The 27365-nt window shown below is 39.4% G+C and overlaps 4 protein-coding genes across 6 annotated transcripts; 2 read left to right on the top strand and 2 right to left on the bottom strand.

The window, feature by feature from the left end:
- Window positions 1–699: 699 nt before the first annotated feature.
- Window positions 700–4317, top strand: LOC106675593 (uncharacterized). Its single transcript, XM_014410532.4, has 5 exons — window positions 700–1036; window positions 1935–2185; window positions 2353–2520; window positions 2641–2736; window positions 3188–4317. The coding sequence occupies exons 2-5, from the start codon at window positions 2042–2044 to the stop codon at window positions 3503–3505; spliced, it is 726 nt and encodes a 241-aa protein (XP_014266018.3). The 5' UTR covers window positions 700–1036; window positions 1935–2041; the 3' UTR covers window positions 3506–4317.
- A 2607-nt stretch (window positions 4318–6924) lies between these two features.
- On the bottom strand, window positions 6925–11161 carry LOC101479875 (uncharacterized). 2 transcript variants are annotated; one of them, XM_076881017.1, is made up of 3 exons: window positions 10861–11161; window positions 8062–8409; window positions 6925–7594 (listed from the first exon to the last, which is right to left on the bottom strand). In XM_076881017.1, exons 1-3 carry the CDS (start codon window positions 10862–10864, stop codon window positions 7386–7388), a joined length of 561 nt encoding a protein of 186 aa, XP_076737132.1. In that variant the 5' UTR covers window positions 10865–11161; the 3' UTR covers window positions 6925–7385. The 2 variants fall into 2 exon arrangements, with proteins under 2 accessions (XP_076737132.1, XP_004570651.3); XM_004570594.6 differs by lacking the exon at window positions 10861–11161 and adding an exon at window positions 9747–10041.
- Window positions 11162–12006: 845 nt separating this feature from the next.
- On the top strand, window positions 12007–16747 carry LOC101484479 (low affinity immunoglobulin gamma Fc region receptor II). Of its 2 annotated transcripts, none has more exons than XM_076881012.1 (8): window positions 12007–12125; window positions 12604–12639; window positions 13766–14029; window positions 14109–14354; window positions 14433–14603; window positions 15271–15348; window positions 15985–16077; window positions 16497–16747. In XM_076881012.1, exons 1-8 carry the CDS (start codon window positions 12095–12097, stop codon window positions 16580–16582), a joined length of 1005 nt encoding a protein of 334 aa, XP_076737127.1. In that variant the 5' UTR covers window positions 12007–12094; the 3' UTR covers window positions 16583–16747. The 2 variants fall into 2 exon arrangements, with proteins under 2 accessions (XP_076737127.1, XP_076737126.1); XM_076881011.1 differs by having other exon boundaries at window positions 14430–14603.
- Window positions 16748–18884: 2137 nt separating this feature from the next.
- On the bottom strand, window positions 18885–23636 carry LOC101480564 (ICOS ligand). Its single transcript, XM_004570595.4, has 3 exons — window positions 23479–23636; window positions 21120–21461; window positions 18885–19739 (listed from the first exon to the last, which is right to left on the bottom strand). The coding sequence occupies exons 1-3, from the start codon at window positions 23555–23557 to the stop codon at window positions 19510–19512; spliced, it is 651 nt and encodes a 216-aa protein (XP_004570652.3). The 5' UTR covers window positions 23558–23636; the 3' UTR covers window positions 18885–19509.
- Between the last annotated feature and the right edge of the window lie 3729 nt (window positions 23637–27365).

The raw sequence follows: 27365 nt of genomic DNA, 5'->3' as shown, positions 1-27365 counted from the left end.
CACATCAAGGCACTTCATATTGTAAGGTAGACCATACAAAAACCCAAAAATCCTATAACCCCCTATGGGCAAGCACTGTGGCAACAGTGGGAAGGAAAAACTTCCTTTTAACATGAAGAAACCCCCTGGCAGATTCAGTGTTATGAAGGAAGGAAGGCTCAGAGTTTAAGTAGTCATCATCATGGGCTCATCCGATTAGAATGTGAATAAGCAGTCATCACTCATAGGCTTCTCCTTTTATTCTCAAAATCAATAAGGAAAGACACATGAATTGCCAGCGCTGAAAGAAAACAGATTTAAGTTACTCATTACCTTAAACAACGCATGAAATCAAAAACCCAAACAGAACCTCACCTCCACTGCCGCCCAGTGTGGGAGTGAAGAAAGAGTGAGCCAAAAGTGAATGCAGTCCTTATAAAACACGTGACAGGTGAGTTGTTACGGATTCAAATATTGGGGATGGAGACAAGAGGAAAAACCACAATAACAACACTGGTCCGGCCGGGTTGAGTCAAACGATGATTTTAATGATCACACGCACTGTAAGACCGAATAGTAATAGTTTGATAAATGAAATGAGTTCCAACTACTTAAAAACCTGTTATAAGTTCATACACCTTTATCTTTTGAGTAGTTTGAACAAGTTTGTTTTTTCAAGTTATCAGTACTTGAATATATTGATTAGTTTCTGGCATTGCCCTCAAATAATTTGAGTTTTAACACTGACGTCACTTACGTGCCTACGTACGTACCTACGTGCGCCACCTGTTTCTTTATGAAGTGCTGGCAACCATCTTGGATTCCTCGCTTTGAGTGCGAATGCCCGCTCATTACCCCGAAAGAAACTTGTGGAACGTTAATATCCGAACAGAAATAAAAACATTTGTCAACGGGTTTTTTGCGGCATTGCCTTTGACGCTGGATAAAGGAGGGCATGCTATGGTATGTTACGGACTTTTGAACTGGAACAGCTAACGCTCTGCACTTGGCTAGCTGCATTTACCGCCTTTGCAGCATCTTCAGGAGCGCTTTTGTGGTAAGTTTTATTTTTCTGAAACTATAGTTCTCCGTTGTAATATGGGTTTTTATCGTCATAAATGTACAACTCTAGCAGGCATTTAAGAATTACATGCATGCGTCGTTTTATCCATGTTGGCTTGGCCCCAAAGTGTTTTGCATGAATTATGCTAATACGCTCATATTTAGTATAACACATTATTAGTCCGAGCAGAGGCTGGGACTAATAATGTGTTAATAACTTTTCTAATCTCTTACTATTTTAAAAGAAGTCTTTAGAAGGCGTTTCTGGATTTGCAGATTATAAACTGCCTTGTGGTTAAATTGTTGAATCAATATGCACTGCTGCGCTGCTTCACACTTAGCGCATACATGGATATTGACTTTGGCTAACCCATTTGCTAACTGGTGGAACTTAAAACTTACGTTTAGTTCTCTGGAGTTGTACATATTAAAACTGGGGCAGCAAAATTGTAGGCACAGGACATACTTACAAAAGCAGTGAATAATCATTACATAATTACGCGGTAGAACTTGGTTTACATTGCAAATAGTTATGTATACCAAGTTGAAATGTAGAATCTTCTGAACTGTAAAATTGTTGTGCCTGGTCTATTTTAGGTTAGCTTAAGGGTGAATCCATCAATAATATATTTACCAAACAGTTATTTTTTCGTTTTATTTTATTCTGATGCCCAGTGTTCATTAGTGAAAGACTTAGTTTTTTATCTGTCAGGGGCTGGGTCTGTGACGCAGCATTTTGAGTTTATTTTGTAGTTTTGCTTTCTTATGTTATATTGAAATGAGGTGAAGTTCTTGTATTGTTGTTATTATTAGTTAAGGTTTAGTTGAGTTCTGGGCTGGTTATGTTTCATCTGTGTCTCCTTGGTTGTGTGTCTTTTCTGTTCTCTGTGTAGTCTGTCTTGTCTTCTGTGTTTTACTGTTATGTCCATGCCAGGGCAGAAGTAAATTTTCAGGGGTGAAGATGCTGTTTACCTTGACCAGCTAAGACTACAGATTGTAGATGAAGTCGAGAAAAGTGAAAAGAATCCTGATTACAAAGCTGATGCACACAACTTTGGCCTTGCAATGCAAAGAGATCATCAATGATGACCTACCAGTAGGTCAGATCCTGGATTGCTGGCCTACTCTGAAATCCCAGTCCCAGGTAAGAATGTATATAGATGTATCTAACAAGGTGTATTTTATATCAACTCCTGTTATCTGGCCTGTCTGAACAAATTATGCCTTTGGAGTGTAAGGATTTTGATGTATTTTGCAAAGATTTATAGACTAATTGAAACTTGTAAACACAAATGTATCCTGTGTGTTCAGATCTGTGCAGAATTCCACAGGATTACAAACCTCCACCTGAAGAACCACTTTTATGCTGTGCTGGACCAACATGCTCCCCGGCTCCAGAGCTTATTCAGAAAGAAAGCTGTTTGCACAGGGAACGTGTCTGATGTCCTGTCTCAGCTCTTCAGAAGCTATAATCTCCAGGTTAGTGGGTTTTTGTCTTGTTTTTGAGCTTTATTTAATTTGATCAATTTTTCCAATTTTAATTACCATTCTTGACTAGGTTAGCCAATAATTTAAAATAAAAATTTTCTTGTGATGTAGGAACAAGCTGATATCCATGCCCAAAGTGCTGGTGTGCTTCATGCCCTCTCTGCCTATTTGTACGAAGACACCTCTACCTTCATCAAAACATGGGATGTAAGTTTTGGACAAAGTTGTGAACAATATCTTAGTAGCATCCTTGTTTAGATTTCTCAAAACATTATGACACTTTGAGAGTTTGAGAAGCATCTCCATGCTTGGATCTGTCTACAACAGTGTCCATGTCACATAATGGAAACACTACATGTTTTTAATGTGCGTAGACCTTCTATAATGTTCCTAGCCCAACTATACATCACTGTACAAATGAAAAAAATATATAACTCCTATTGACTTTCTGTTGTTATTGCTACGAAGAGGTATGACTTTGCTTTACTAAAAGTACTATTTTTGTCAGTTTGTTTTTTCAAATCTTTGGTGTGTTGTGGCTTTTTTGTTGTTCAAACAATTGATTTCTGAGCTAGTAATAATCCAGAAATGTGACTTGTATAGATGAAACTAAGAGAAATAGGAATGCACTAACATGAAGTAATTTTGTTTTCTGTAGATGATGCATTCTGATAGACCAGATATTAGTGAAGTGCCACTTGGACGACTCCTGATCAGAGCCAATTCCAGCGATGCAACATTCTTCTGCCCTGAGAAGACTGCAGTTTTGGTCGAGGGTAACATGATCATTGTTTTCACCACCCTGGCTGATGCATTTCTAGTGATATTTGGACTCACCTACGCCCTGCACCTAAGCTACCCAAAATGTTTGGCCAACATTTTTGACTTCATTCAGAACGTTTTGATGGGTCTGGAGGGTGGGAAGTTGAAGCCCAAAGTGCTGAGTCTTAAAAATGATCTTTTGGCAGCAGAATAATGTCCAGGGTTCCTACACAGCCCTCAAGTGCCTGTTAAAGCAAGTAATTCAGTTTATCATGTTTCCAAGTCTGGATAAGTTTGTTTTTTTTAAAAAGAGAGAATAGAATAAAGAAATCTTTGCAGACTCTGTTTCATACTTCATTATCTAAAAGCCACATACAAAGTAAAAGGGGTGATTTTATTTTATTAATTTATTTTTTTCCCCCATCATCACTTGTGTTTTAGTTGATTTTGATTGTGTTTTTAGTCAGATAACTGTAAATCTATAGAGAAAATGAAGGACAATCTCACTACATTTCTGGCTTCTAGGTGGGATCTTGAATGTCACGTAAGGAACGTTCCTCCTGAACTACTCATAACTGACATAAGGCGCTAAGGAGGTTTATAACACTTTGTTTTATGTCTCTAAAGAAGTATTTTTCTATTTAATGTTTTATTGCTTTGTTGTTGAGACTGTGATTGCACTCTACAAATGTGCATTTTGCATAACCACAGTATTGGCATATTAAAAAGGTTACCAATTATATTTCAGTGTATTAGCTGCACTATACTATACTATTACTTTCATTCGGTTTTCCCACCTAATAATGCAGGATTTTCTTTTCCTTTTGTTTGTTTTTTAATAAACAGGCCATACTCATGTGTTAATCAAATTTGAATACTCTTAAAACATGTTGTGAATTTCTTTATTTCTAATATTGTAACCTTGTGCCAAAATTTCCGACATTATTCCCTATAAAATGTGGTGGATTTATGTCTTTGGGGTTTTTGTTAGAAAGGCTATGTGTTAAAGTAACTCAATAAATTTGTAACTTGAATTTATGTTTTCTGTCTTATGTTTTTACAAGTGTAATTATTTTGGGCACTTTTTTTATATCAAATTCAAAACACAGTAGATTTGGATATTACAAGCATTTGTTTTTTAAATTTTTGAGTTGTATTAGCTTAAAATGGTTAACATTTTGAAACTAAAAATTAATTCCTTAAAGTTACTTGAGCTAGATTTGTACTTGAAACTCAAAATATCAAGTAGAGAGTACTAAACCAAAAATGTGGATATAACATAAAAACATTTGTCAATGGTACTTAAAAATATTTATCTAAAGCTAATAAATAAAGTGTGTTTATTTAACTTTTATTTTTAAGTTTTAGTTACTTAAAATATTTTATGTAATCAGTTTCACCAAAAGTTTTGAGTAAAATTAACTTATTGGGTTTTACAGTGGGAGATGGACACCGTACGCAGACAGCATCAGATCTCAAAATGGTGGAGCATTGATCAAACTCTTATAGCCTCTGGTGCCCCCACCTTATCATAAAAGCCTAAACATTCACATGCTTTCTCTCACACGGCGCCTAAGCTACGACCTTGGCTCCCCGTTTATCTGCTCCTGCTGAGATGGGGCAGAAAACTCCAGTATGTTCTGTTTTCTTCTAATCAGACAAATAAGGTGATGACTTTCTGCAAACAGTATTTCTTATAACTCAGCAGTATAATGCATCATGAAACAATATCATTCATTCACAATAAATCAGCAGTCTAATGTAATGCAAACCAGTTTAACAAATGCAATAGTTATTACCTTCTTCTAATTCAGGAGAATAATGCAAACTAAAACTACATAATAATTCACAATCTTTAATTAGGGGTCTAACATGGCAATTAAGGACAAGCACCACACCCAATCAAAGGTGAGAGAACTAAACAAGGTGCATCTGGTGAAGTGAGTGGGTGTGCTAGGATGTGCTAAAAGGTGGGTCTTTACAACAACCAGGATCGGGAATAGGGCTCAGGACAGGATAAAAGACACGCTGTAAAGGTCTTTTATCTTTCAGAAGACAAAGGAAATTTGGGAAGGTTTAAACATATAAATTACATAACATAATAAGATATCATAGATGGATGGATGTTTATATCAGGGTTTACAAATGAGAATTCTGGGCATTCTTCCAGAACCACATTTGAGGTTAGACACTAATGCGGATGAGAAAGCTGGGAGGTGGTGAACCCTTGTTGCAGGGTTGAGGGGACAGTGCTAATATAAATTCCTTAGGAAATAATAAAGTATTCTGACTCTGATACCCACAGCACCTCTGTTAGTATCCTTGCTTGCTAACTTGACATTTACATTTTTAAAGTGTTTACACTTTCCATCATGTTGGCATTTTGATTTCTTTTTTTTCTGTAGATATTTACAGCTACAGTAGCAATAACAACAACAAGAAGTCCACATAAAAGAACTAATATAACAGGAAAAGATGTATCCTTGTCTCCTCCATCCTTGGGGTTGATGGAGTGCTTGAACTCGCTGACGACTCTCTTGCCACTGCTTGTCTTGCTGGTTGTAATCTCACACTTGTATATATCCGTATCGCTGATGCTGACTCAACAGTTTCAGAACACTCTGCTGTGCAAGTCTGCAGTTTGTGTTGTAATACAAACCTCATTTTGTTTCTGTTTTATCAACACAAAGACCTCTGAAGGGTTCAGGAGAGATGGGATCCCTGTAAAATTTGAAGAAAACATGATCAGCTCTGACTTCCTGTACAAGTAAAGATGTGCTGATCTGTAAGTTTCAGCAAAGGCTTTTTGTTGTTGACACAAAGAGTTGATGAGCTGCAGCCGTGTCTTCGGATCCAGACAGTTAGCTGCCAGCTGCTTTTATTTAAGAAGCAAAGGACATAACATGAATAACAAGAGCTGCAAATTTCCCACTTCCACTCTGCCTTAAAAAAGCAGCTACTGTTATAAAACAAATGTTTAGGGACATTTTTAAAAAGTGGGGATTGCAAAGAGCTCTTAGTGCGTAGCTGGGTTATGCAGCATGGGTGTGAGGAGGAAGTGTTATAGGTGGTGGAAATGATCACAATTGAGCAGGAAAAGTCACCATAACCAGATGTTATCACTCTAAAATGATTCGTTTTTACCTTTACAAATTTCTAAAGTAGTCCTGTAAATCTGTGTTCTCATCCAGACTGAGATTTGATCTGTTTTGGAGACAACAAAGCAAAACTAAGCTGTCCACAGGATGGACTTTAGGAACTGACATTTAGGAACACTTCAGTCACTGTTAAAGGAAATATTTCAAATACTTTCTGTTAGCAGCATCACCCATGAAAATTCATTTCTATTGAAAATGAACAGAACAGATTCGTAGACTGCAGAACTAAGATAAAGATCGAGGGGAAGGAAGTCCACAAATGCAGAGAAAATCACTCATGTGGAAACCACCAAACACACCTCCTCCCTGTTCAAATCTAGATGTGCCTTCATGCACTCATTTTCGTTCTATGATGAAATCGGATGTGTCTCAACACACTCAAAAAACATTTCAGTTTAATTCAGTTTTTTCTGTAGAATTTATACATCGCCAAACAGTTGCTTCAAGTCACTTTTAAACACATTTGAGATGAATGAACAGTTCAATTCAATTTTATTTATACAACGGCAAATCACAACAACAGCCACCTCGAGGTGCTTTATATTGTAAGTTAGACACTACAATAATACATACAGAGGAAAATTCCTTAGGCGTTAATAAAGTATTGTGACTCTGATATCCACAGCAAGGCTGTTAGTATCATCGCTTGCTAACATGACATTGCTGTAAGTTGTAACTGTGGTTACAGGATCAGAGAAGAGAAATGCTACACAAAGTAATAATTACACAGTTTAATTAACATCAACAACGACACTGAAGTAAAGCGAATTACAGTAATCCAGTTGAGATAAGATGAACGCATGGATTGCTCATTTGAGGTTTTAAAGGATAAAAATGACGTCACGTTGGATAGGAGCCTTAATTTTAAAAAGGACCACTGAACAACTGAAATTATTAGTTTTTCTCAAAACAGATCTGGGACAGATCTGACACATTTCATGCCAGCTGTTCACTTTCCATCATGTTGGTATGATTTGGGTTTTTGATGATTGATTTTTTTTTCCTGTAGATATTTACAGCTACAGTAACAATAACCATAACACCAAGGAGTCCGCACGTCACAATGAACATAATAACAAAAGAAGATATATCCTTGTCTACTCCATCCTTGTGTCCTCTTTCTTTGGATTGTCCTTCTGTGAAACCTGCAGAGAAAAATCAAAACAAAGGTTTGAGGACTCTGGTACCAGGCAGACTAAAAATAGCTCTTGTTTTACATTTTGAAATCTCTGTAACATTCGGTAGAGGTGATGTCAAAGCTGCTGGCAGTGAGCTGGATGCCAGAAAAGTAAGTAGTGAATGTGTCTGCAGCCGTTTGGTTAATAACTGTAGGGTAGCATCTCTGTGCTCATGTTTCATACCATGTTTCTAACACAAATGGAAAAATACCATTCAGCAGCTTTAGATTGAGCTTTTCAAACTGCTGCATCACATACAAGCAGAAGGAAAATGAGCCCACTGTTGGAGCCTGCTGTAAGGATTTCATGAGGCACTGCTTTTACCATACACAGACGACCACTCTGAGCATGGAAAAAGCCAACATCATACCTCTGAGGTGTGAAGAATGCCCTTATAAACGGCTGTGCAGTAAGCTCAACCTCTACAAACTCACCTGTGTCTGTGACTGTGAGGTTGATGGAGTGCTTGAACTCTTTGACGACTCTCTCGCCATTTCTGATGCTGCTGGTTGTAATCTCACACTCATATGTTCCTGTATCGCTGACCCTGACGTTCCTCAAAATCACAGAAACGTCTCCATCCTTCATGGATGAGTCTCTCAGCTGCACTCGGCCTTTAAAGGACTCGTGCTGGTAGTTCTCGTACGAGCGCTGGTCTTGGAAGAAGAACACATAACCCTGTGAGATGAGCTCCGGCCTGCTCCACTCCAGCAGGGTGACGTGTGCATCTCTGGGACCCCAACACTGAAGAGTGGCAGCTTGTCCAGGCCCCACTCGGAGCTCTGTGTCCAGAAAAAAGAAAGAGGAGAAAACCCCCCAAAACATTAACAGCGTGTTATATTGCACATCATGGACATGCATTATGCAGAAGAACACGCTGGACTCCATTTCTACCACTTATACTTCATGCAGACAGTCACAACCTGAGACCTCTGACAGCAGCACTATGGATCACAGCAAGTACTGAACTGTTCTTGAGTTGTAGCAGGTAGAAGGTCAAAGTTTACAGTGTCACAATAATGGCTCTCATCTTGTGAGGTCACCATGGTAACCTGGTATGAAGCAGCAAAAACAATACTTGAATAAATATTTAAGTGACAGTTGCAATCCATCTTCAAAAACAAAACTTGGAGCTTAAAGTGCCTAAAGTAATAAAACTATTAATTATTAACAAATAGTATACATGTTTCATTAATGTGTCTATTGCTTTAATGTTACAGCGGGAGAGGACTGTACTGACTCACATACTGCTTGGCAGCTTGATCTATAACAGTAAACAGTCATATTTAATCATTTTTGTTTTAAATTTGCAAAATATTAAGTCAAACAAGCTTTAAAATAAATTGTGTTAAGAAAAGTACAATATTTGCATTCAAGCTTTCTAGATTTAATATGTAATCATGATTTCACACTCTTTAATCAGTACATTTTAAAATCATCCTCACCCTCTGAACAACCTCTGAATCATGACTTTGACTTTATACTGCCGTCGATGCTGTATCCTACAACACATTTTGCTGAGATGACGTCACCAGATGCAGTGAAGAACATTTTCGGTTGAAAAAAGAAAGGTTTTGCTGTGACATGTGAGAGCAGCAGCTGCTACACAGACAGCGGGGTCTCCTCTTCTATGTAACCGCAGCATTATAAACAGGAGAGGAACAGAAACTAAAGTGTCATCTCAATATCAGTACAAACATTGGTATCAACATTGTCGATATTTGGATTTGTACACCTTTCATGCCACTGTTGTGAGATTTCCACTAACCTGTATTGATGTCCTCTTCATTGCAAATTGTGTCTGTCTGAAATGTGCTTTATAAGCTAATCATTTCTGTTTGTGGTGATGACGCCCAGTACAGTCAAACCGTGAAGTAAAAGTAACATTTTATTCCATCTTTGGCATCAGATCAATTACTCATACCAGCTCCTAACATTTTTATCGATGCAACTGTGCAGTGCATGCACACACTGCAACATAACAACATCATGTATGCACTGCACGGTATTATTAATCATGCATTGTTTACTACCATCAAGCAGTGCCCACTTTCTTTAGCAAAGGTTGAGTCATTTCCTCCACTGCTAGTTCGTCCTGTCTCTAAACGCATGAACTCACCTTTCAATCCAGAAGCCAGTAAGACGTGAAGGGAGAAGAAGACCACAACTGACGACATTTTTGCAGACATTAAACGAGAAGAGGCGCGCACTGTTAGATGGAAGTTGTTTTGTTTTGAAAGGGAAGTACTTTTGGTTTCATTTTTGACATGTCGCTTATGTAAGCTTGTACAGCTTAATCACATTCTCTTAGTTCCTGGATCAAACTCCTGTTTATCACCACAGTCACGCTTTATATAACTAATTTTTGAAATGATGCTTTCTTATTGCTAGCCTAGAATACATTAAGGTCAGCTGATTGCATGCAGGTCCCTGAACAAAGAGTGTAACTTCGGGACTTCCTGTTTTTTTGTTTACTGCCTGTGAGCAGTGTTTGGCGCCATCACTCTAAAGGAAAAAACACATAAAGAAAGTACTACAAACTCTCATAACAAACTACTTTAAATAACCTCAAATACAAGTTTTAAAAAAAGAACAGAAAAGTCGTGATCTTTGGAGATCTTTGGAGCAAGCTCCCTTCCCTCACAGAGGGAAACAAAACAACTGCATTAGGGCCAAGCAAGGCCCCAATGCAGTAAAGCTACTTTTGTTGTGATTTGGTGCTATATAAATAAAATTGAATAAAATTGAATAGAATTCTGTTCAGGACGCCTCAACAGCCAGATTTTTTTTAAAAAATCCATCCAGAAAAAATAAAAGTGTGTTTTTTTTATCCCTCTCCCACAAGAAACAACACTGTAGCGTTGTTGTTGTTATTATTATTATTATTATTATTATTATTATTATTATTATTATTATTATCGTTCTTATTTTAATTAGAAAGAGCTGTGCTGATTTTTAATGCAAATAAATTCCTCAAAGAATACAAGACAGATATAAATACCCCCCCCCCCCCCCCCCCCAAAAAAAACCAAAAAAAAACCCCCAACAACTAAAAACTGGTTTTTATTCTTTCAGTTTCAGTTTGTTGCTTTAATAAACCTTATGATTCACGTCTCAGGTTAAAACTGAAAGGTCAAAGGACTTTTTTCCATTAGAATTGAATGGGAATTGCTGATTTGCTGTCGGTGCCGTTGCGCCAAGTAAAGGAATAAAAGAACCAAATAGAAACTCACCCATTCACTGTTTTTGGGCTCCAGGTTGCTCTCATGTGTCTCAGACAAGTGTCTGGTTTCTCTCGCTCCCCCGGGATGTGGCTGAATGTTTTCCCTGTCAAGCTGCTCGCTGCCTCTGATCGCAGAGGAGTTTTGTCCATTCATTCTGCTCGGGACGCCTCGACAGCCAGATTGAAAACTCCATCCACAAAAAAATAAAGGTGTAAATCCATCTTAAGTGGCAACAAACACAAACTTTGATCCATGACCCAAACATGACTGTTTTTTCAGAAAAGTGCGTCTGTAAGTACCGCGTCTGTAAAAGCGCTTCATTGACTCTTTTGCTGCAGAGCTCCCCTACTGGCTGTGACGATGAAGACATCCAAGCTTCGTTCAGACTACAAACGAAAAAACAGCAAAATATCTGATTAACCTTCCAGGACCTGGCGTCCTTATATGTAGACATCACATTTTGGGTTATTTAGACCAAAACACGCAATTTTGCTCTACAACTGCCTCATATCCACTTACAAGGACATTATACTGCTACTGTTCTATCGCAATTTTAAACGAATATCCTCACATGTGGCTCTCATTTCTCTCGAAAGATCAGGTAAAAAAAAAAAATCTAGTAATTCTTTGTTTTTACATTCATCGAGCCCCAATGTGCCCAAATATCAAAGATAAATTAAAATGCATGCTGTGGAAGAGTTCGGGTCTTAGGAAGTTAAAAACAACAAACACTGAAAATAAGGATGTTTTTTAGAAAGAAATAAAATTCCAGCTCTCACAGCTGTGTAGCCTACATGTGGTGTTTTTACTGCAAAGAAACACGTGTTTCTGTGTGGATCTCTTTCCGCTTTGCTTAACTTTGAAAAATATTTTTTAGACAAGCAGGTGACACAATTGTGCCGTGGGGCCGTATTAAAAAAAGATTATTATTATCAATCTTATTTTAACTAGAGAGAGCCTTCATCTCATGATGTTTAATGCAAATACAACCCTCAAAGAATGCAGGATAGATGTAAATGCAATAAATAAATAAACTAAACTAAATAAAACTGTCACTTTCAGTTCGTTACTGTAATAAACCTCATGATTTACATCTTATCTTAAAACTAAAAGGTCAAAGGAGTTTTTTTCCCCTAGAAGTGCTGCAGAGAAACCACAGACCCCCCAAACTTTGCTACCAAGAGGAAGGAGGAGGGTTCAAGGGCTGCAGTGGAACGAAACGATCTCAGATCTGTGTGACACGATGGGACGAACACCTCTGTTGTGGCTGCTCTGTAAGTACCGCATGCTCTTTTTTGAAACCTTAGTATGTGATGTGTATATTTAAGATATTTTGGCTCCAGTGGGTTGAAGCCACAGATATTTGCTTTTACCTAAGACTTCAAACCTGTGTTAATAACAAAAGGGAAAAGGGTGTAACAGTAAATGTAGTTACACAGTATAAAAGGAAGCACAGGTGGATGCTGCAGGTGCTTTAATCCAGCTGGGTTTTTTGTGTTTCAGGTGAAATTTTAAGAGCTTCACGCTTTCACGTCACTAAATTAGTTAAAAACTCAGATTTAGTGGTCGATGGTGCAGATAAACTACAGCGGTGTTAAACTGCATCCTCACCTCCCCCTACAGAGCACATCCTGTTTATCGGTCTGACATTCAGCTCGAGGTCACTGCCCCACAGGTCGAGTGGATATTTAGCATTTAAACCAAAAACACATGAAAATCTATTCACTCTTTATCTCTTGGGTTTCCTTTCAGTCCTGATGTCGCTGCTCAGCTGGGCAACAAACCACGGTGAGGGAACTTTTTTTTATGACAAATAAAAGACAATAAAACACCAACTCCCAAAAAGTACCAAAAAGTAGCACAACAGTGGAGACAGAAATGAAACAGGCCGAAAAAGCTGTGATGATGCTTTAAAAATGTCCTCCTTTATTAATGTTTTATATATATATATATATATATATATATATATATATATATATATATATATATATATATATATATATATAAATATAAAAACTCTCTCTATATTCTATTTTCTAATTCTAATTTCTACTATGCAAATTTCTGTCGGTGTTCTGCCACTGGGAACTGAATTTCCCAGAGGAACCTACCTGAGGGATTAATAAAGTTTTATCGATCTAGCAAAAGAGTTCCAGACTTTATATTAAGAGTTTTCTGAGTTTCACCAAACTTTATAACTTTTCAGTAAAAAAGAGGGAAGAGGTGAAGGGGTTAGTTAAGTGTTCTCTGTAGACTAGTCCCTAAATACTAGTTAATGATTTTAAAATGAGCAGAAAGGAACAGATTCTTAAACATAAAGTGATTTAAATGTTTAAATCCTAATAAAAACCTACTTAAAAATAAGAGGACTAAAGGGTGGATGATATAAAACGTGACCATCAATGTTAGCTTTTTAATGAGGCTTTCTTGGTCCTGTGACACACGACGAGCACACGGCTACCAGCAGCTCAATTTCTCGAAGGAAGGAATGAAAATAAATAATGTAAAAAGTAAATGAATCTGTTAAGTTTTTACCTGCAGACAGATTGCAAATCTCTGTTTAACTTGGAGAGAAAATGTTGTTCGTTTCCTGATATCCTGTCTTTAATGGTTAATATTCATAATAGATACCACGAGGTCAGTGTATGCACAAGTAATCCCTGTGAGATTAAAGCTCAGAATGCAGACTGACATGTTTAGACTTTTGTATCTGTATGATATCATAGAACGACATCTCTAAAAAGTTATTTCATGATACCTGGGCAGGATTTTAGGAGATTATCTTTTGCATGAGCTAAACTCCTGGATCATTTTCTGCCCTCATCTGAAACACACCAACAAAGATTCTGCTGGTTTCTTTGTGAAAAAGCTTTTTCCTCACGTTTTGCTTTATTTTAATCGTCTCTCCTCACAGCTCGTCTGACTGTGAGTCCCAGCAGCTCTCAGTTCTTTAAAGGAGACTTTGTGTCTCTGAGCTGTGAGGAGGACGACAGCTCTGCTGGATGGACTCTGAGGAGAAACACAAGCAAACAACACAGGACTCAGTGTGGAGATGAGTTTGGAAGATTAGACGGTATTTTATGCATCATCAACCACATTGTCCTACTGGACAGTGGAGTTTACTGGTGTGAGTCCAGAGAGGGTCCCATCAGTAACATGGTTAACCTGACAGTCACTGGTAAGCTGAGTGTGTGGAGTTAGTGTTGATGAAGCTGTGTGTAAATGGATGAAATGCTGTAGTTTGTCTCTGTGTTGAGGTGGATCAGTGATCCTGCAGAGTCCTGTCCTCCCTGTGATGGAGGGAGATGACGTCACTCTGCTCTGTAAAACAAAGACCACTCCCTCCAACCTCCCAGCTGCTTTCTATAAAGATGGCTCCCTCATCAGGAAGCAGCCTACAGGTCACATGACCATCCAGCATGTTTCCAGGTCTGATGAAGGCCTCTACAAGTGTGACATCAGCGGTCATGGAGAGTCTCCATCCAGCTGGATCACTGTCACAGGTGAAGCTTCAGTTTCTTTTACAGACTCTATACCCAAAGTGAGTCAAACTGACCACATCGATTTGTATTTCTTAGTAGATGCAGGTTCTCCCACCTCTCCTCCTCCATCAGCCTCCGCTTCCTCCTTCTACTCCTCGTTTTCCTCTCCTCCTCTCTCTGTGATGGTGTCTGTTCCCTCCATAACTGGGTTGCTCCTGCTGGTCATACTGCTTCTAGTGCTGAGACGATGCATCCAGGGAAAAGCTGGAGGTGAGACACATTCTGCGCTTTATGATGACACATCAAACCACTGTTTTTTTTAAACAAATCACCTAAAAAAAATCAATAAATTATAATCTCAATTTTTGTGTTTCTGGCACTTTGAGCCTCACTTCTACAGCCCACATCTCCAACAGTCAGAGCTCACACTAACATCATCTAAGTGGAAACAGCAAACACAATCGCTTTCTTTAAAAGCTGCAACATGCTGCATGTTATTTCCACACATCTGTCTCTGTGAGGACCAGTTTGAGCCACAGACCATTTACATTATTAACTGAGGCTTAAATAAGGCTTATTATGACTAAGCTACACGCACTTCTTGTGCATCGATTTCTACAATAGCATTTTATGATTAATGTCATATTTGAATATATACATTTGTACACTGTACACAGTTTGGTTAGTTTTTCCAGTGTGTGTGAAGTGAGAAGTTGTGGTCAAAGAAAGCTGATGCGGGCGGTTCAGTCCAGTTTCCTGTTTTTTGAAAGAAAAGACAGAAACACTTAAAAAAAAAAAAAAACTTTATTCTGACTGCAGTCTTTTCTTCACTTTGCATTTTAAACACATTTCACCTTCTTTCAAATATTAATCTTGCTGAATCAGCAGCATTTACAGCTCTGCTATTAATGGAAAATCTTTGCATTTGATTTTGCAGAGAGAGCAACAGCTGCCACCTCTTCATCAGTGGGAAGAACATCTGCAGATGATCGAAAAGGGTCAAAGATGATGAGAGGTAAAGGACAGCATTAATCCTCTCGTGTTTCGACATGAGGCTCTGTGAGGTGCATGGCTGGTTTTTCATCAGGTCAGGTTCATCAGTTTCTTTGTCTGGACGGTAAATTGCTCGCACATAAGGGACAAAGATTTCAGTCCATCATTAAAAATCTCCGGTATTAAAGATGTTGAACCAGAGCCAGAAAGAGTGAGGTCTTGTGCTTCTCACATTAAAGCAGGCTTATTATTCTTATTTCTAGCTCCATGTTTTCATTTTTGGATTACACTAGTGTAGTTTGGAATATTTACAGGTTATATTAATCTTTGGTGCAGCACTTCTGTAACTACTGCCACATGCTAGTCAGGTCAGGTTAAATTTGGAAAAAAAAAAGACTTTCACACTTTTGCAAAGTGTTTACTTTACATGATGCATTGTGTAAGACTGTTACATCATTGTGCCAAGTGAGCGGCTCTGTGGTCATCAGGTTTCCTGTTTTGAGAGCTAAACCGAGCAGAGGTGTTAAGGTTGCTGCATGTTAAAGACAGCCTGTGCTGTGGCCTCACATTTGCCGCTGTTGTTCCTGGAATGTCAAACTTTTTCTCACCATAAAACACAGGTTCTGGGTCAGTCACCTGACTTTGTCATGTTTTGCAGAGAGCGATCCAGCGGCAGTTTACTCTTCAGTGCACAGGACACCTGAGATCAGCTACGCACAGATCCCCATCAAGACGAACTGCAGACAGAGAGGTACAGCTGTGAAATTCTCTGAGTGGTCAGTAAGACTGGAACAGCTCTTTATAACACTGTAGTATATATGTATATATATATATATACATATGAAAATGCTACACAGTTGATGCCTCTTATTTAATTTTTTATTTTATTGCAAATCAGAGATGGTCCAGCTGAAGGTTGATGATGACGTGCGATGGAAACAGGGGCGACATATAATTCAGCAAAGCATCAGTTCTGTCATTCAAAAACAAAAGATCTGAATACTACTAAGACATATTTATATATTTCAATATTAATTATTAGAATTCTGAGATTCATTTATCTATATTTGTGTAAAACAGTTTTGTGGATATCCTCTTTGTAATAAACAAAGTGTGTGTTTTTTTGTCATGTTTATCTAAACTTTCGGTAATCTGTGTGTTTGTGTTCAGATCTTCCACCAGAGCCAGCCGTCATCTACTCCTCACTGAAGCAGACCCGCACACCTTCACCACAGCTTAACCAGTCTAACCAGTGACGTCCAGCTGGCTGCCAAACACATCCCTGCACTTCTCTCTATATTATTTATTCAATCATATTCTGTGTGTGTTTACAGTTGTACAGCTGCACTGGACCAGTTTGAATGTAGAGGTCAGGATGAAGTGGAAAGTTTAATTTTCACTTTAATAAAACATCTTACAAAGCAGTTTCCTGGTCATTGAACACACCTGTGCAACATCGGCCAATCACAGATTCAAAAAGGGAAATTGTTTCTTCACATGAATCCAGAGTCACAGACTCTGGAAACAGCTGCAGCACATCAGCAGGCATCATTTCATTTTATTCTTCAAAGAGAAGAAACTCGCCTAGAATCATTTTAAGGAGTGGCATCATCCTCAGAAGTCTCTTGAAGTCTCGCTTAAAGGACACTTTACTCTTTGTTTTGTGTGTCTCAAATAAACTGAGAGCAGTTCAGCTCTGTGGAGATGCTGTGCTAGAGGGTGAACGTGGGAATGTCATCAAGATGTAAACGGTTGTCTTTGAAACTGGCTTCACAGGTTGTTGTGAAAGTGATGCACTGTGTAAACGTTTTGAGTGAGTGAGCAGCTCTTTGGTCATTTACTTTCTTATTTTGAAAACTAAACTCAGTCAGCAGAGGTGTCGAAGTCGCTTTTCAAATCCACATTTTCCATCACGTGGCTTTGTCTAGTTTTGCAGGGAGCGATCCAGCTGCAGTTTATTCTTCAGGGCACAGAACAAGTGAGGTCAGTTATGGATGAACTGTAGATGCACAAATGAAAAAGGCTCCGATCTCAGCCTGCAGCAGCAGAAACAATGAAAAGACATGAAAACAGGAGACAGTTACAGCACATTAGTCAGTGAGGTCATAAGGAGGTGACTTCTATGTTTTGTTTAGTTTCTTTTTTACATTATCATACATAAATGTTTTAGGCCATAAAGCACATTTTAATATTAGACTAAGAAAACCAGATTGAATGCAGACGATTTCATTTATTAAGGATTGGAAGCTGTCCAACCCTACAGGCCCCTGTGTGAGACTGACTGCAACCTGGTGTTAAATTGTGAATTAACTGGGATTAACCACATTTTATTTTGGAAAGCTCAGTTTAATTTCACTACATCCACACTCAGGCCAGACTACTGCCAGACCCGCTGGATCAGGAAATCATTTAAATAAAACTCGTCTGACAAAGTAAAGCAGGCTGCAGACATGATGATGATCTAATGAAATAGCCGAGAAACCAAATCACTGACAACTATCAGTCTGGAAAGTGTTAGAAAGGCATCTCTAAGGTTTTGGGACCAATATGAGAGCAGACGTCCACAAATGGAGGAAGCCTGTGGAAACAGGAGTGACACATCAACGGCTCATTCAGCAGGTCACAAAAGAACCCAGAACAACATTTAAAGAATTGCTGCAAAGCCGCTCAGAGCTCAGGATCAAGTGGAAACATCCTTTAATAAAACATCTTAAATGCAGTTCCTCACCCATTCAGCTTTTATTTGGTTGTGTTCTCGCCTTGAGCAGAATCGAAAGACTTCCACCTGCATGTCTGAGCCTGCAGAGCTCAGGTCTTGTTTTTCATTCTTTAAAAACACAGAACCGTTTAAAGGTGTGGCAGTGCATTTGAATAATCCAGCTGCTTCTCCACACCTCTCTCATACACTGAAGGTAACAGCACATCTGTGAATCACACAGTGCAGAGAAGCCAAACTGCAATGACTCAATCATTTACCTTAAAAGTTTTAAAGGTATTTTAATGTATTTGATGTGGATCACACAGCTTTTTTTCCAGTGATGAGCAGTGACTAAAAGCAGCCAGCAGGTGGCGGTCCTGGCCCTGCAATTACAGTCAGCTGACATGAGCACAATAAGTTCTTTTATTTGTTTATTGCCAGAGTTAAATCACTAACCCTCAGGAGAAGAAAACATATTTGGGGGATTCCAGCTGTTCTTCTTCTTGCATATTCAAACTGTGGAGCTGAATTCATCGTTTCCAGATGTTGGAAAAAAGCCAACGCCACAACGACTTTGTTCCGCAACACAGCGTTTCCAGGCCACACCTGCAGAGTAATCTGATTACCCATTATTCCTACTAACAGCACAAGGAAGAACGAAAGCTCTTCCAGCACAGACTTCCTGCTGTGTTATTGTGCAGCCGTTTGCATTCCTGTGGCTGTTTCAGACACACAGCGATCCTGCCCTCCCCCAGCACCGCCCACAGCAGAAAACATTCATTCTCTGACCAGTTTTAGTTATTTCACGTTGTACCGACGCCTTTTATCATCATGAAACAAACTCCGTCCAAACCAAACCAGCTGATTGAAGTTTTTTATTAACATCAGAACATAATGCTGTACACATAGGGGTTAAATCTGTGGCTATTGCCAAGAAACAAAAGTGAAAGATCAACATGAACAAGAAACAGTTACAGAAAATCTTCACATTACAAGATAACTCTTTTTAAAAGTCAGTGTTACACATGTCATTAGTATTAAAAGGGATATGTATATATATATATATATATATCTATCTATCTGGCTTATACCTAAACACAAGACACGCTAAACCCCAAATCCTCATGTTCACGTGACGTAGTCATGGTTACTTGACATGTGATCAAAATCCCACAAACCCATGGAAGTCTAACCTCCAGTCTCCACAGTTTAAAGAGAAAGGTTTCATTCTCAATCAACACAAAAATAAAACTTGCTCTGTCATTGTTAAATTGATTAGTGGTCAGTTTCACAGGAATAAAGTGCTTAATGCTACATATTTGTGGACAGTCTCATGACCTGCATCTGCTTTTTTAGTTTCTCACAGCAGAGAAATATTCATGGTCCCCTTTTCTGGGAAGTGGAATCACACTGTTATATACACGTAGACAGGATTCTCAGTGTTTCACATTCAGGTTTTCTAATTCGTTGTTTTTTTTTAGCAAATCATCCTTTTTGATTTTTCTGGGCTTCGTTGTCTAGTTCAGGACACTTGTAAGTCGGTAGGGATTTGCGTTTTCTTTTATAGACCAATAAGCCAACAACAGCAAGAACAAGGACACAAAATCCTCCGACTCCAACTCCGACTGCGACACTCTGTCCACCTTGATGACTCTCGTTTCTCTGAAATGCTTTCCCGACGCGTCCGACCGGCTCGCTGACTTCATCCGTGTGCTCTGCAGATCACAAACATCAGACATTACACGCTGCACTCAGAAAAGGTTTCTATTCCAGGAATCCTGTTCAACAAACTCTGAGATAAAAACAACAAAAAAGTCTGAGTTTATCTGAGATCAGCAGCTCTCAGTGTCCTGCTCAAACAGCTCAGAGTTCGTTCACCCAGAGTTAAATGCGTGCGTGAGAAAGAAAGTGAAATTAGTAGGTCTCAGAATTCGTTTTTTTTTTATACTTTCGATAGCCGTGATTTACCCAAGTTACATTATGCATCCTGATTTTACAGCTGTTTTTTTTAACTGAAACTGAAGCTGAAAACCTGGTGAAACAGATGGGACACAGTTTACTGACGCGCCCGTCATACTAACGTTTCCAATTTAACCATTTCTAACCAGCCTTCACTGATAGTCGATGGCTCTCCTGCAGCTACAGCAGGGATGTTCTACTGAGTCACATTTTACTTTTGAGAGTCATTAAAATATGGAAAACAGATCATGTCAGGACGAAATAAGACACTGTGAATGGATCCAAAGCAGATCCAGAAGGGATGAGCTGTGAAACGACCAGAAGACACTCAGGCCTTTGGTCAGATCTGGTCTCTGTCCATGATCATGATCTGCTTTGCATCCTGCAGTGTAAGCAGACTCCAACATGGAGCTGATACTGATTCACACAAGATCCTGTGATACGTTTAGGTGGATCTGGGTCACTGACACCGAGTGTGAACTTCAGACTCTGTTCCTTTAAAAATGCTCTTTGAATAATGTCTCAATCGAAAATGCGAACAAAACTCAACGTGAAATGTAATCAGATTACTGTAAGACTGACTACAGCCGGTTCACGTAGTCTACAAGATCCAAGTGTGACAGACATGTTTCCATGAGTGTGGCTGAACACGACACATGAGCCTGTCATGTATCTGAAGCTCATCCTTCCCTGCAGAGAAACTGGCCGACAGCTGCAGATTGTATTTTGAGCTGATAATAATTCTGCGAATGACTGAAAAAGCACTCATTTGCACGAAAACTATTTTAAAAAGCACAAAAAATAGAAAAGTGATGTCCAAGTGGGACAAAGTAGGTTTCACTGCACAAACAAACTGCTCTGAACTTTGATAAGAACAAATAAGGGGAAATAAAACTAGTCGGCTGGTGAACCACGAGGGGAAGCGAGAGGGACACTCAGACTTTGTTGAAGAAATCCCGCCAGGATTTTAAGCTCAGTCTGTTACCGTGGTAACTGAATCAGAGTTGAAGCTGGCTCTCTTCCAGGAGCAGAAAACCTGAGTTTCCTTCATCTCAGGGTTTATAAACTCACATGCTTCCTGGAATCAAACCCTGCAGCTTTCGAACAAGTCTCATCAAAAACAAACTCAAGCTCACCTGCTTCTGTGACACTGAGGGATCTTTCCTCACTTAAGACTCTCTCGCCGCTTGCTGCGTTGCTCATTATAATTCTGCACTTGTATCTTCCAGCATCGCTGACGGTGACGTTCTTCAGCACGATGGAAACGTCTCCGTCCTTCATGAAGGCCTCTCGCAGCGTGACTCGACCCCTAAAAGACGAATGCTGGTACTTCTCGTATGAGCGTTCGTTGCGGTAGAAGAAGACGTAATCGTCCACACTCAGGTCAGGTTTGCTCCACTCCAGCACGGTGACGACTGCATCTCTGGGAGCCCGACACTGAAGAGTGACATCCTCTCCAATCGTCGCTGCGTACTGGTCTAAAATCAGAGAACAACATTCAGATATAATTCAACTAACCCTTAATAGATTGTTTCTTTCTTTATAAGAACTCTACATGGGGTGATTTCTTCATTTTGAATAAATTGGGGTCTCTGTACTGGAGCCTCTGGACCATATCTGTCCTACTGGAGCCTTTAGAAGCATTTTTAATGCAATTATGAGACTAATAATTTGTTTACTGTGCGCGTAAATGTGCTCACAGACTGTCCAAGATGTCTGTGCTTCAGTGTTGGTGAGTGAAGTTGGAGTGTTTCCTAAGTCAGTTATTTAATTCAGCATTTAGAAGCTATCAGTGCAACACACACACGCAGATAACACCAACTGAAAAAGGGAGGACTGTACTCTCTTGTTCAAATATTTGCCTCAGGGGGAAAAAAGAAAGAATTTATCTGCTGTACAGTTTCTTTTCTAACACTGACTGAATATGCAGAGTCCAAAACCAACCTGTGCCGTCAAGTGATTAAGTCCAGTCTATGATGAAACCTGAGCCCACCTGGGTCAGGAACATTTACAGTTATCAGAAGCATCATGTAGCCTGGCGTAGTGGAGACTAAGCTGTGAGGTTTTTTTTAACCAAATTCTCTCTTTAGGAATATTCTTGTTGTGTCATGTCAGGGACAGAAACCCAACACATGTGACAGGTCTGATGATGCGGTCAGTCAGTCATGACTGGACTGATCTTCCAGGCGCTCCTTTCATGGGTCGCCACAGCAGATCACCTGCCTCCCTCTCACCTCATCCCAAGATCTTCCTCCGTCACGCCAACCCTCTGCATGTCCTCCTTCACTACATCCATTAACCTCCTCTGAGGTCCAAACTGTCTTAGCCTCACTTCTCCAACTTTGTCTCCTAACCTGCTGGATATGAGCGGTCCCTCAGATGCACTCGTTTCTAATCCTGTACATTCTGGTCACTTCTGTCTGGATCATAAAAATGACATTTCCATGCTGGATTGATCGATAACGTGGGCTGCTCTGCTATCAGGCCCAGAGACAGTGCTGTGATTTCTCCCAGTGTCTCGATTCCAAACACTAACAACACCTTTTTTCAAGCACTGCACAGCTGGACCGCAGCCAGCTATATGCACTTTTAATTACCAGCCTATCTTTTGGCAGGTTTGGCAGCTGATCAGCAGAAATTAGACAGTAGTTTCTGCAGGAACATCTGGATCTCCTCACACAAACACTGACATCAGTGGTCTCAGTTTGGACCCAACAATTCTGTGGCGCTGCTGAATCCCAGACATTGTAATTAGTCTGGAACATATTTCACATTTTCAGTACACACGGACAGGTTTACAGTAAGCTCTGTCATACCAGTCATAACACATACAGAACATTTTCGGTTGCATTTTTACATGAATGCCGAGCTCAGTTTGAAAAACAAAAACCCAAGAACAAAATACACTGCATAAAATCAGACTGTAAAAAATTCTCAAACACAGGCAACTGAAGATTATAATTATCTTTTTATTACATGCAATGGTCAGGTTTATCTATAAAACACATGCACAGACAGCAGCTTGACCAAAGGTCTATTTAGCACAGTGAGAACGAAACTACAAAACAGTAGGAGCTCATTAAAGCTTAATGTGGGGTTTGTTTGACTTTCCAAAGGTTCTCAATGACACAAGTCCAAAGGTGATTTGTGTGCCCGCTGGACTTCCGACAAAAATGCGTTAACATCCTGTAGGCACTTCTAACTTATTAATACTGACAGCTCACAGAAAACTGAGTGCATGGGTTGCACCACAGCCTGGGATTTTGCAAATTCAAACACATATTAGGGCAGGAGGAAAAAAGAAAGAAAGAAAGGCTTAAAAGTATCCTGCAGCCCGCCTGCAGCGCAGTGCCTGCAGTTACCAGGCAGATAATGCCACTGAAGCCTTTGTACGGAATGCTACTGACCAGCAGGATCACGGAAACCAACTCCCATTTCTTCCATATGCTGTTTGTAACGCACACAAACACACAACGACAGACGCACAAAACTCACCTTCAGACGCAAAAGCGCGATGGAAGAGCAGCAAATGTGCAAAAAACCACAGAAAACCCATGTCTGCCGTTAAATCCATGACAGCTTTATGCACGGCAACAAGTTGTTTACCAGAGCAGAGGAAGGACGAACAGGGCGGAGTTGAATTCCAAGAGTTTTGTTTTCGAATAACGCCTGCCCAAACCTGTTGCGTCATCACAACAAGCGACTGCGCCATCTACTTATTTTCTGACATTTTACGAATTTTTTTGTTTTATTTTCGAAAGAAATTCCAAGTATGTGAGAGGAATATGAATGTAGAAGAAGAATGCAGCGAACAGTATTTCTGAATGGCGTTATATAGGGAGCAAATAAACTGCTGCGTTTTACACTTGTTACATTTTATGTGCATTTTAACTGAAGATGTGTTAAAAAACCCGAAAACCCTGTAAGTCAGTTCCCGCTTTAAAAAAAAAAAAAAAAACAATATTTCACTTCCTGTAATTACAGAAATCCCCCAGAAAATAAATCATAGTCACAGCTTTCACGTAGGCCTTCATCCAGTTTTATTATTATTATTATTAGGTGAGATATTAATGCAGCTCCAGTTAGATTTCCTAACGATACAGTTAAATGAACAGAAGGCACAGGAATGATATATAAAGACTGTCGTTTCTGTAACTGGTGTCCTGTGCATTTTCGTGGCTAAGTTGATTTGGTACAACAGTTCTTTTTAAAAGTGGGATGTTTAACGCTTTATTTTTTTAATGTATGGCGCCCTCTGCTGGAATAATACTTTCTGTGCAGTTGGATCACAGCGTGTCTGCAGGACTGAGGCTGTAATTATCAGGGAGGAAAAAGAAACATTAATTGTTTTAAGATGTAAGACAGAAGAAAGGAGAGGAAGATGAGGGTTATCTTGGCAGGTAAGTACTACAGAACTACAAATATAAAGAGTACCTGTAAGGTTCTAATTCATGTTGGATTTTCACTGGATCTGTTTTGGTGAGATCATTGTGACACGTCTCTTTATGCAGGTGCAGCTTCGATAAACAATGTGGTACAGCTACACAGCTACACCACATCCTCTGGTGTTCACGGTCAGGGGATATCAGAGGTCGCAGTTTAGTTTAAATAAACTGAGTGAACCTGCAGTTACCCATGCTACACTGGCCGGAAAACAGCTGTGATGGCTCATCTAACATCTGGTTTGTTTGTTTGCTCTTGGAAAGGTTGCTTTCATAAATCCATCATTTATCCAGGTAAAAGTGTCACTGACATAATAAAAAAAGTGTTTTTCAAGAGAGATCTGATCATGAGGGCTGCGGAAATTATGACAAATATTTTCGATAAAGTTATTTTAAGTAACTAAAAAAGGAAAAGAGGACTGGTTGGATTATAATGCACAGTAACGCAGTAACCAAGATACGTGCAAAATTGGCCATTTCTTTATTTTATATACTAAACCTTATAAACCTTTTTTTACATAGAAGGATTTTTTAAACCAATATAAGCAAATACATTACACATTACATTACACAGTAATGGCAGCCTCGAGCAGCCAGGATATTAGTTTACAGAGGCTGTTAAAATTATATGTCTAACGTTAAAATGTTGGTGACACAATAATTTAATCCTAATGGTACTGACATATTCATAGGGTTCATTTTTGAGTCAAAATATCATGAGGTAGTCATGATTTTGCAAATATCCACCTCGTAGTGCAGTTTGCACAAATTGTTTTAAAAATGCACTCACAAACATTACTGATGAGTCAAGATCTCCACAAACTGACAGAAACACTGAAGCAGCTCCACATTTTATTCTTATTGTCATGTTTGTCCTATTTGTCAGGTGACAGAAGAACCAACACAAAGCTCAGAGAGTAATGGTGACACAAGATCACAGGTGAAACTGGATGATGACTTGTTGGTTCATGACTGTATTTGATATGGCTGAAGTAAACTAAATTCTAAAATACTTGTTTTAATATTAATTTAACATTATATAATCACATTTAAAACTATGAATTGTTATTTTAAATGGTTTAAAAGCATGTAGAATAGCATATGTAGGCAAGTATATTTCTCTGTTATCAAACGCACAAAGGAGAAAAAAAGAAACGGGGCAGGGTTCGGTGGTTAAATCATCCGTCCTCACCAATGCCAAAACCAAATCTACGCCCTTGGCTTATGGCACCAGTACCGAAGACGATTGGGGACAATAAAAAGAAGCAAATCAAATAAAAAAAAAAAACAAAAAACGGGGGCGTCTGTTTCTTTTAAAGAATTCTGGCATTAACCTCAGAATTCTGGGGAAACAAAAAGAATGACCCCCCCAAATCCACTTCCGTACACCAGCCGGTCTATCTAAATGAATGAATGCGTTTACGCAGCAGCTTTTTGTTTGTTTGTTTGTTTGTTTTATTTCCAGGAAACCCCGAAATGCTTTGAAAGAAGCGGTTTTGACAGAAATATTAGAAACTTCCGATTTTCTATATTTGCTGCCAAATACGTCGGAAATGTCGATACTGCCCCTGCAGGAATGACGTGTATATAAGCATGTCACACATGCCATTACCCCCCTCTTCTTTTAAATTACTCACCGCTTCATTGTCGCATAGGAACCAACAGTTGTGAAATTCCACTTTTTACGGGTTTTTAGGGGCATTGTCGGGTCTCCCTTGTTACCCTCGGCGCACCTGGAATTTATTCCGATCCTTCAAGCGAGATATCCGGGTATTTCGGCCCATGTCTGTCGGTGCTGTCTGAACAGATAATCCAGAAACTCCGTGCTCAGTAAATCCAAACGGCGATCCAAAATTCCTTTGATTACATCCATCTCCCGTGGGGAACAACTGATACATCCAAAAACGGGTACACCCAGCCGTGGAAAACTCCAGCTCAGAACACTGACACTGTCGCGGCCCCTCCTCTTCCTCCTCCTCTTCACCTCCTTCTATGGGCATTAACGGTGATTGGCAAACCACAGTGGTCTCTCTGAGACGGAGATGCAACATGCGGACAAGTGGAGAGCAACGTTGATCCTTTTCTTCCTTTTTTTCTCAGCAGCTGGCATCTAACTTTTTCACGCACCGCCGCCTACTTGTGTTAGTAAAAGGCTCTAATTTGAAAATTAACTGCAAGGGATGAGAGGAAGCCGTCCCACTAACCATCTGACCACAGATACATACAGTTTATAGTTCACCTCCTTCTCCCCTCAGCTGCTGCTGCTAAAATCCAGTAAATTCAGCTGTTGCACACACTTGTTTCTCTGTGTTAATTTAAAACTTCACCACACACAGTTTCCCCTCTTTGCATCCCTCACACCTCCTCTGATGTGCTCTCCAGCTCATAGCCACATTTAACCATTTCTGCCCCGCTGCACTCCCTCCCTTCTCATGTTAAACGCCCCTCCGCTTTGCCCCAGTTCTTTTTTTTTTTTGTCTTCATATGAGCCACCGGTTCAAAACCCGCCCTGCTTTATACTTTCGACTCTAATGTTGCATTCACGTCACTTCAGGTGAATTTCATATTTTTTGTCATTTCTCTGACACTTGAAAGCATCTTGTGTGATTTAAAAACGTTTTTTTACTATTTACTTGATATCTGCTATTCATCCCATGCAATATGTGCAGTAAAGCAGTTCTCATCCCAACCTGGTTAATGATAACATTCCCTCATTTTATAAACATGCATGCAGGCTTTACTATGTAGATCCCTGAGTAACGCAGATCTGTTTTTCTCTACTCTGCAGGGTTTGTGTGGTGTTAATCCCACTCAGTGTCTCTCTGTGATCTACCGACGCCATGTGTTCGTACCAAAGCTATAAAACTAAGAACTAAAAAAACACTGAACGCCTTTTTCCTGGAACTGCAGAATAGAAACCACAGAGCCGCTGAAGTCAAG

This window comes from Maylandia zebra, unplaced genomic scaffold, assembly GCF_041146795.1.
Source record: "Maylandia zebra isolate NMK-2024a unplaced genomic scaffold, Mzebra_GT3a scaffold02, whole genome shotgun sequence".
Taxonomy (NCBI): Eukaryota; Metazoa; Chordata; class Actinopteri; order Cichliformes; family Cichlidae; genus Maylandia; species Maylandia zebra.
This window is presented reverse-complemented; position numbering and strand designations above follow the sequence as displayed.

Bases quoted from the DNA above. Each gene is read 5' to 3' on its own strand.
- LOC106675593 (XM_014410532.4), top strand. From the start codon at position 2,042: ATGAAGTCGAGAAAAGTGAAAAGAATCCTGATTACAAAGCTGATGCAC. The intron at 2,186-2,352 runs GTAAGAATGTAT...CTGTGTGTTCAG, and splicing joins CTCTGAAATCCCAGTCCCAG to ATCTGTGCAGAATTCCACAG. The intron at 2,521-2,640 runs GTTAGTGGGTTT...CTTGTGATGTAG, and splicing joins TCAGAAGCTATAATCTCCAG to GAACAAGCTGATATCCATGC.
- LOC101479875 (XM_004570594.6), bottom strand. From the start codon at position 9,816: ATGTCTGCAAAAATGTCGTCAGTTGTGGTCTTCTTCTCCCTTCACGTC. The intron at 8,410-9,746 runs GTGAGTTCATGC...TTCTGGACACAG, and splicing joins ACTGGCTTCTGGATTGAAAG to AGCTCCGAGTGGGGCCTGGA. The intron at 7,595-8,061 runs GTGAGTTTGTAG...TTTTCTCTGCAG, and splicing joins CCTCACAGTCACAGACACAG to GTTTCACAGAAGGACAATCC.
- LOC101484479 (XM_076881011.1), top strand. From the start codon at position 12,095: ATGGGACGAACACCTCTGTTGTGGCTGCTCT. The intron at 12,126-12,603 runs GTAAGTACCGCA...GTTTCCTTTCAG, and splicing joins ACCTCTGTTGTGGCTGCTCT to TCCTGATGTCGCTGCTCAGC. The intron at 12,640-13,765 runs GTGAGGGAACTT...CTCTCCTCACAG, and splicing joins CAGCTGGGCAACAAACCACG to CTCGTCTGACTGTGAGTCCC.
- LOC101480564 (XM_004570595.4), bottom strand. From the start codon at position 23,557: ATGGATTTAACGGCAGACATGGGTTTTCTGTGGTTTTTTGCACATTTG. The intron at 21,462-23,478 runs GTGAGTTTTGTG...CTCTGATTTTAG, and splicing joins TCGCGCTTTTGCGTCTGAAG to ACCAGTACGCAGCGACGATT. The intron at 19,740-21,119 runs GTGAGCTTGAGT...TGTGATCTGCAG, and splicing joins CCTCAGTGTCACAGAAGCAG to AGCACACGGATGAAGTCAGC.